Genomic DNA, 9329 nt, shown 5'->3' on the forward strand with positions numbered 1-9329 from the left:
AAGTAACCATTAAATATTTTTGCAAGCAAAGTAAAAAGAGAATCTAATTTTGGCTTACAATTTAATCTCTGCACTTGTAAGTGGACCTGCTAAAGACACTGACCAAACAGTAGGTCAGTATGTAAGAAATGAATAAGTAGAAAGACAGGACCAGAGGACTAAATCCCTTTTTTCCCCCTACTTTACAATAAAGCAAAAATACCAGATGAAACCTTGAATGAGAATGAATAAAAGACAGCAGCACAAATCACAAAAGCACAGACATTTGAAACAGTGTGACCTTTTTTCCAATGTGCAGAGGACTTCAGTTTCCATAGACACAAATCAAAAAGCTTTATCGGACATGCACAGTTTGCTCAAATGAGAGAGAAAAACTTAATAGTGCTTTAGCATGTTGTGGAATATTATTTTCCAGTTAGGACCCTCTTAATAAAGATTCAAGACATCACCAGAGCATCACAGTCATGCAACACCTGTCATTAACATAATACATTAAACTTAAATGGTTAGTTCATGCAACCACAGCAAAATTCGTTATAAATGACATAAGCCTATTGTCTTTTGTGAAACACAATAGAATCAGCAAGACAGCTACAGTCACCATTCACTTTCATAATATCCTTTTTCCACACAATAAAGCGAATCGAGACTGAGGCTGTCATTCTGCCTAAAATCTCATACTTTTGTCCCACATAAGTTTTTTTACATTTTGGGTCAAATAACGCTTTAAATTAATCATGCAATATTGTAACTTTTTTAAGAAGACAAAGCTTGTTCAGCCTTATCGACTGGTATCGAAGCTTAAGGATGGTGAACTTAAATGTTCACTGAGCATCTATGTAATAACATCTGACTGAAGTTTGATGATAGACTGCAATGGTCAGGTGTTGTTTCGGTGCTGAAATCTGAGTGACGGTGCTCGTGCACTTCCTCTAACTTGATTGACAGCACGTCAACAGCGCTCGCGCCCAGCACGCGAAGTGGTGGAGCTTTCTAGCAAATCCACAAGTACAGGCGACTACATCACATATTAACCATAAAAATCCACACATACGGTCTACTAGCAGTAAATATTAAAATACCCGGAGTCTGAGACTGATTTTCAACAGATACTCTTAGCGTGAGTTATTAGGGAGAAAAGAGTTAAAGTTAGTAATTCCCCTGAGGAGAGCGGTGGACAGACAGCTCCCTCTACATCAACAATAACACGCTGAAAGCTTTCTACAAGAGCTCCACTGCAAAATCATTTCTCATGCAACTTTGGCTACGAGAACAGAGGTTAAATGCATAATAACGGCCTCTTGATACAGCAGGTAAGTAGTACGCGTACTTCTGAGGGTACAATAAGATATCCCTACACACTATCCGACTGGAAATTGAGCGCAGCGTTTTACCTTTAGTTCCGCACTCTCCGCCATCTTGTGACTGCTAGCGCAGGCGTGAAGCTGTCGGGTCACGTGGTATGCACGCGCTGCTCGTTGCCGGCGTAACCGCTCGCACGTTTTTCAACGAGTAAGTTAGTGCCTAAAATGCTGCGTGGAAAACTTCTATGATGTTGGGAGAAAGCATGCTTACTACAAGTATCATGTTGGAAAGTGAAGCCTTTAAAATGCGTGCATTCAAATAGATTATATTTATCCGAACGTTGTTTTCAGTCATTACAAAGTATTTCTTTGAATCAGCATTTTGTCTCCTGTATTTTAATGGCCCACAAGTATAAATACCTTTCTACAGAGGTGGGTGCACATGCCAGCATTGAATTAGTGGATAATCAAATTAAACACACTGTCTGTAATTAAAGGGTACCATTGCAGAAGTAGCCTATCACGTGTTTATTTGACAATAAACAAAGTTTAAACAACTCCCGCCGAAGCTAATTTCATATTCAGATGTATTTTTTTGACTGTCGTCTTTGAGAACGTAATTCAGATCTTCTATGTGAACCATATATCTTACTTTCATAGCCCTGTTTAACAGAATAGTGTATTCGAACGCTCCAAATAGAACATTCGTGCACGAATAAACCCATTGGAATGTGCAGTGTCTGTTTTCACCACTAGATGGAAGTGTTGTATTTCACAACAGTAATAGACGCCCTTGCAGTGTGCAGCTCTATAAAAAATAGTAGGCTACTGAACACATTTTGCTGGCTAAACATATATTTATTGGAAATTAAGATGTATTGTTTGGAAAGGACCAATAGGCATAACATATTTAAATATTGCTGTTCAATATAGGCGTATATATTTTATTCGTCTTAGGGTAGCCTATGCATCAGGCAAATGTTTTCAAGTGGCCAATAAGCCTACAGTTTCTGGATTTTGAATTTGTGTGATAAAATATTTTATTTAATTCATGACAGTTAAAAAGTATTACAAATGTGAAGGAAATAGCTTGAATTCACGAGTCAATACTTGTGGCTTTGACTTTTTATTGAAGAATGAGGCAAGAGATCATTTTATTTTTGACAAAAAAAAGAAAGAAAGAAAGAAAAGAAACTCTCCAGAGGTCTTATGACATTTAGTTTGAGCAACTTTTGCTGTATTCTCAATTGTTTATGGGAAATATGGGATAAGTGCTTGTTCAAACTTGTGTTTGTTGTAGGCTATACATAAATATGACATACAGCTGATTTTGAATAATTTTGGATAGATTGGTCTGAAATGTTGCTTATTTAAAGTGCTTAATATTGATGATACACAATTAATTTGGGATAGCACATCAGTGAATTCATTTAGAGAAAAACAATTACATGTTAAAAACACATAAATAATGAGAATAATCAATTCCAGTTTATGAAATTTCACATTATACAGTTCATTGCACATTGCCACATATTATGGATTGTATTGTTTAAAAAAATCAACCTATTTACACAAGTAACAGTATAATTATTTGAACGTTTATTGTACTAATCCTCTGGTTAGTTTTACTCTGTTTTCCTTAAGCAATCCTAGACACTTTCATCCACAGTAGACTGTTCAAATGCCACTTGCCATGGATGGATTGTGATTCAGCAGTCCTCAGTGTTCAGTGTGCACACACACACCGTGAACCTCTCAAACGGAGTGTAAATGGAGAATTCCTTTAGGGGAGGTTTACAGATGTCACTGGGATCCTGGGATGCAGCTTTAAGTTAAGGTGGTAAGAGGGGTGACTTAAAGGTGCAGGTCCCTGTGCAGTGGCGTGGAGTGAGCATTTTGCAGGAGAAATGGTGAAGAGCGTCGTGAGCTTCTAGGGAAAAGGTTGATTGAGTTCAAAGAATCACAGCACAACAGCTAATCCTTTACTGAGTCATGCAACTACATTCTCCAAATACTGTACGTCACACAATGACATATGATGCACTAATACATGAAGATTAGAAAGCTATCACACTCCTCTCTAATCATTTCTATTATTTACACTTAATCAAACACATGTTTTAATGCGTTTTAAGTAGGCTACCTTGAGTGATTCGTTTAAAAAGTAGCACTTGCATATTTCTTTTGTAATTCTCTTAGAACGATGTGAAAAAATCTTTTTCGTTCCACTTTAATGGATGATAGTGTATTGTAGCCTATATTTCTAAATTACCTTTAAGCTTCTGCTGAATTGCATAACGAGCCTTTCTCTCCTGATCCAACTCGTTGCACAATGTGTCTAAATAAAATAAAAAGAAAAATGAATAAATCATTTGAGGTGGGTCACAAACATTAAATGTTTTAGATTCCCTGTGACCTAATATTTTGTCTTTCTGAAAATATGCAAGTGTTACTTTTTCTAAACTGACCTTTTTGTGTAAATAGTACAAAAATCTGCATTACCTCGTACAATCTGCAGCTGCTGGACCATCTCCTCTCGATAAGACAGTTCCCTCTTCATTTGATCCTGAAAATTATCTGTTAGAGTCAACACGTGTTAAGTTATAAATCGAAGAAATCATGTAGGCTAGCAAATAAAATCATGTTGTGAATATACTATCCACTTACCTTTCAAACTTTGAAATTCCCGTTCCAGTTTTTTTCTCAACTCCACTTGCTCCAAGAGCTGCTTTTGGAGTTCCTCTGTGGAAACCATAGAAATCACATAATTTATCATACCACTGTGACTTTTAATCACCACACATATCTCAATAGCTTTTGAGTAAGCTGCAATCTTTTTTCAGATTTTTTTTTTTATCATGCATTTTCACTCTCTGTTTGATTTTCTTGTCTAATAGCGCTATTTAGGTTACTAAGGCTAAACACACGGTCCCCGTGTTCTCAAGCATGACATTGCAAAATAATTAGGACAATTGCCTGAGGGGTGTGTGGAAAACGAGCTTGGCAATGTGGATCGTCTGCAGTTCAAGGACAATTCTCAGTAATACACAACCGTAGCGATTACACTCATTTTTAAATGCATAATGCGTGCATAAAAGGGAGAAACATGGCTACACAAAAAGGCCTCTATATCTGCCTTAAAAATAGACAATGCCTTGCTGAATCTGTGTGTAAATAATTAATCATGAAAATATATTGGCATCCAGTAGCCTAGGCTATTTGTAATTGGTCAAGTTATTTTGTAACACCTTGGTTTAGAATACAATGCAATAACACAGCTCAAAATTGTGTAAAACGTCTAAATGTTAACTCTCGTGTACCTTTCGCCATATTTTCGATGTCTTTCTCGAAATTAAATCTGTTATCAGTTCTTCTCAATGCAGCATCGCCTGCCATAAAATAAGAAATATATTATTATTACAAAGATGTAAGCTAATATAGTTAGGGGGAAAAAAACAAGAACGATACAATATTTTTTAGATCTGCTACTCACTTGGGTTCTCTTTGCTAACGCTTATTTGGTCCGAACTGGATTTTTGTGATTCACATTCGTCGTCAGTTGAAATGTGTGAATCTAAAGGGAAATATTTTTGTTAGCAGGTCACTTATTCAGTGTGCATAATTCAATAGCCTATAATTTCTCTATAAATTGATCAAAATAAAAGTTGTTCAAATGATGTAGAATATATAAAACTAATGAATTATAGCCTACGTTTAAATCTCAGTTTATTAAATTGCCTTACCATTTGTTTGCGGCACGGCGCGAGGAAGTTTAGAGGCCAAACATGGCAGTGTGCTTTGAAGAGATGCTCCCTCCTTTTCATTTGAGTACACCTGCAAAAATTATCCAAACATTAAAAAATAAATACAAGCCCAATTATGCATCATTTTCTTTCTTTTTCTTACGCAACCATGCGTCAGACAACAGACTGCGTTTAATAGTAGGCCTAGCTATTAATGATAATAATGATCTACAAATAGGCTATTTGGCAACATCAAGGCAAATTACTCGTATTACAAGGTAAATTCGGTCAGATGGACAGACAAAGAGAATCATTTGTGCAGTAACCACAGGGGAACCCTTAAACCAATGCACTAATAGCCCGCGGGCGACAACAGAAATGACCATTCATTCTAAACATTTAATTTACTATAATTACGCGCCGCTGTGTTCTTTTATTTAGATCGTTCTACACTAATAAACAGAATTTAAACGAGCTGTATCCATAACAACACAAATTACAAAGTGTTTACAAATAGAAAAGTAGAAATGTAGAGTCCATAGGCTCATAATTAGGCGTCATCATCACTCGCTATTAGAGCTGAAAGACTGCTGTATCAGACAAGTGCCATTCGGAGCAATTACTTATTTTATTCAGTGTGCCAATTTGTTGATTCAAAATCATTTTACACTAAGCTGTAGATATGTATTTGACGTTTTAGTACCGGATAGATTCAGATGGTTTAAAAACCATTGAATATGATAGTTTGTGTGACTCACATCGTAAGCAATGGCATCTTTCTTCTTTGCCACCTGCTTGTTGTGATTGTGTTCAGGGGACCCCGCGTCACTGCAATCGTCCGGCTGCGGCGTTTGACTGTTTTCTCCCACGGGACTTTGCCGATCGTCCACGGAAAGTTGTATAGACTCCTCATCATCTGGAATTCTGTGCGTCTCCACGTCCACATCTGGTTCTTCCCCGCTATCCACACACGGAGAGGCTGATCTGTAGCTGGAGCTCTCACTAACAAAGTCTGGCGACAAATGGCCAGGATGAGCTCCGCTGTACGCGTCCCTGTTTCCGTAGAGCTTGGCTATGCTCTCTGCATCTTTAACGACTGGTCTGAACGCAGAAATATAGCTCAACTTTCTGGGGGTGCTGGGTTGACCCTCACTTGACCTGGCCTCGTCCCCAGATTTGTCCTCGTCGTTCCTTAGGGACTGCGAGCTGGAGCAGCGCTCGCTGTCGAACAGACTGTCTCTAGGTGTGTTTCCTCCCCGCTCGCTTTCTGACATCTCAGCTTCGGTTTGCCGGGCACTCATGAGCTCCGTGTGCGGTTTTAGTTGTGTTGGTTGATAGGATGAGAGCGGCAGGCTGCCCGCGGTGGGCCAAAACATGGGGAACGATGGATAGATACCGTCCTTCGCACCTGGCCAGAACACACCAGGTACATTAGTCTTGTTCTGCTCACCAACTCCATCGTCCTTCTTTTGACACAGTCCAAATGCTGGGAAGCTATACGGATGCGGGAAGATGGGTGGCGGGATCTTCTGGAGCATGCCGAAACTCTTACTAGGCACAGGAATGACCGGGTAGTTACGCACGCTGTTGGTTAAACCGAGGTTACCACGGTTGTCGTCGCAGCGCAAAGTTTTGTGAGGAATGTCAGGGGAAGCGGTCTGCGTGATGTTACCAGAGGCCTGCGGTTTGAGCGGGGAGGACATTTCTGATCCACTCCCCGGCATTGCCCGTTTCCGGCTCCCGCCGTTAAACATGGCCTTGACGTCCTCCCACGCGTGACAAATGTCATCAGACAAGCTTTTGTCGGTGAGTTTTAGATGGCGTCTCCATGAATTAAAATTGGCCGCGTCCGGCTGTGTGTATTTAGACTCAGGTGTGCGGTGCGAGTGAAATATAAATTTGTTGGGTGAAAAATACATATTACAATAGGTGCACTTGATGCATTTTGCCCTGGAGCTGTTGTACCTCGCAGGTATGAAGCTTCCTCGGCTGCCCCAGGCGCACTCGTGTGAAACATCGAATGCAAAATTCTCGGGTAATTTGGGAGGGTTGTGAGCCCCGAGGAAAGATTTGCAGAGGCGCTCGGCCTCGCGTTTGGTAATCATGCCACAGCGGCGCGAGGAGATGGGCATGGCCCCCGCGCGCCTCAGGATCTCCAGCTGCACCGGTGTGCACTGCACACACGTAATTCCAAGCGCCACGCGTCTGTTGTGGATTTCGTTGTAGCTGTAATTCTTCAGTAAAGTGTTGGAAATCTGCGCCAGACACAGTCTTTCCTGGCCGTCGATGACCAAAGAGACGATGGGCACTCCGTACAGCGCAGCCTCACTCACTTGATTTGGCTTCAGCGAGCTGCTGCCAGAATAAGGCTGCAGTTCTTGCTTCGAGTTAGGGGAAGAGCAAGCATCTCGTCCCGTGGAAAGCTGACCGGGTATCGACTCCATTCCTGGAAGTCTGTGAAGAACGAGTCAGAAACGTAAAAAATTACACTCCAATTCAAGAACTGGAGTTGTATTTTTTTTTATTATCAATCAATGTTTGCTTTGTGTAGCCTAAGCGTTATCCTAATATAAACACGTTATTCGTTATAATTATTATCTTTATTTTGTATCATAATATAGGCCTGCAGCATTATTTCAATAAAATGGCTAAATAAAAAAAAAAAAAAAAAACGGCAGTATTGGCTTTTTTGTTTGTTTAACATGTCTCCTTTCCAATTAGTTATTTTTTTTTATTTATTTTTTTATTATAGAATTACCTTTGCAAGATAATAGCCTAAATGTTATTTTAAAAATTACAATAATTATTTTAGAATTGTGTTACAGACTGTAGGCTACAGTTATTTTTAGTTAGCACTTTTAACAGCTATTATTAACAGCTTTATGCCTACTAATTCATATTTAAAATTAATACTTGGCTTTTTAGGTTGACAATATTGACGGATCTAACACTATCTTTAAAAGCTCGCACTCTCTGACCTGAGAGCCTGCATCATTGCTTAATGTATCCAAATCGGCTAAGAAGCCGGAGCGATTACTTAAAGGCCTCTTACGGCGCTAATACGCAAAGGGGCAGAAGGGAAGGATCTTTTAGCTACTCCAATAAGCTTAGCAACAAGGAAAAGAAGCTGTAAGCCGCTTTCAGTGTAGGCTAATTACACAGCCTGTGTTTTTCGACTTTGATCTGTTAATAAAAGTTTTTCATTTATAATTAAACCACTGCGCAAGGAGCCCTTATATTTCAGTCCTGCACATATTTTCGTTTCCTTAATGTTTTAATGTTTACGTATAAATATTCTTTAGATTTGTCGTATTATTTTGAATCGCCTGATTTAGGTGCAATAAATTCTCTTTCGTAATCAAGGATCAGCATATTTTAAAACATTACAGGCTAATCTTTCTTCCGAGTCCTAATCATTTCGTTTAATGCAGACCAGAAATTATTTTGACAATAATAAGCGCGTAAATTTAAGAAAATACAAAGCTGATTATAATTTTGAACAATTTATTATAACCTAAAACATAAATATAAAAAAAAGAAACCTACCTTTTTATGAAGAAACGGAGTCAAATGAGCGAGTGTGTTTGCGTCAAATTAACAGGCCTAAAACAAGTAGGACAAATCGTCCGCCTGTAGTGCGTGATGAGAACTGCGAGGCTGGAGTCTTCCCTCTCAAAACAGCTTTAGAGTTTCCATCCCACTCAGCCCTCGTGCGTGGTGACGGGAGCGCGAGCCGAGTGACCACATGGCAGTCCCGGAGCTCGTGCCTCTTCTTAATAGGTTGTGCGCGATCTACTTCAAGAGAGGGGACGCCAAAAAGAATAAGAAGGCACACCCACTGTGATCAAATCCGATTCTGGTATTAACCGTTTGCTTCCACTACTCCAAAACAAAGATCACTGCCAATTTATAGTTGAGCTGCTTGATAGATTAGTTGAGCTGCTTGATAGATAGATGGATAGATGGATAGATAGATGGATAGATGGATAGATGGATGGATGGATAGATGGATGGATGGATGGATGGATGGATAGATAGATAGATAGATAGATAGATAGATAGATAGATAGATAGATAGATAGATAGATAGATAGATAGATAGATAGATAGAAATATGCCACCAAAAACAGGGCGCTTAATGTAATTTAAGCGGTTTTGCGCATAGTCGATTGCGCATGAATAACGGCGGAATATGATGGGTGAAGAACAATGAACAACGGTAAATTATGATGCTTATCCCCCACCCCACCCCACCCCACGTCATGTACACCTGCGTCTTTTT

The 9329-nt window shown here is 39.4% G+C and overlaps 2 protein-coding genes across 9 annotated transcripts in view; both read right to left on the reverse strand.

Moving 5' to 3' along the window:
* pias1a (protein inhibitor of activated STAT, 1a) overlaps window positions 1–1433 on the reverse strand; it is a 47395-nt gene extending 45962 nt beyond the window's left edge. The window contains exon 1 of the mRNA XM_084109293.1: window positions 1395–1433. Coding sequence (XP_083965419.1) covers window positions 1395–1418 — 24 coding nt within the window. The 5' untranslated portion in view covers window positions 1419–1433. The remainder of the gene's footprint in view (window positions 1–1394) is intronic.
* A 975-nt stretch (window positions 1434–2408) lies between these two features.
* Window positions 2409–8792, reverse strand: skor1a (SKI family transcriptional corepressor 1a; the record flags this gene model as incomplete). Of its 8 annotated transcripts, none has more annotated exons than XM_084109282.1 (8): window positions 2409–3234; window positions 3807–3881; window positions 3972–4046; window positions 4625–4693; window positions 4798–4878; window positions 5048–5138; window positions 5806–7501; window positions 8594–8792. In XM_084109282.1, 7 exons carry the CDS (start codon window positions 7489–7491, stop codon window positions 3137–3139), a joined length of 2175 nt encoding a protein of 724 aa, XP_083965408.1. In that variant the 3' UTR covers window positions 2409–3136. The 8 variants fall into 8 exon arrangements, with proteins under 8 accessions (XP_083965408.1, XP_083965414.1, XP_083965407.1 ...); XM_084109288.1 differs by lacking the exon at window positions 8594–8792 and adding an exon at window positions 3577–3642 and having other exon boundaries at window positions 3005–3234; window positions 5806–7497; XM_084109281.1 differs by lacking the exon at window positions 8594–8792 and adding an exon at window positions 3577–3642 and having other exon boundaries at window positions 3005–3231; window positions 5806–7491.
* Between the last annotated feature and the right edge of the window lie 537 nt (window positions 8793–9329).

The sequence above is a fragment of the Abramis brama genome, assembly GCF_963993115.1.
Source record: "Abramis brama genome assembly, chromosome: 3".
NCBI lineage: Eukaryota > Metazoa > Chordata > Actinopteri > Cypriniformes > Leuciscidae > Abramis > Abramis brama.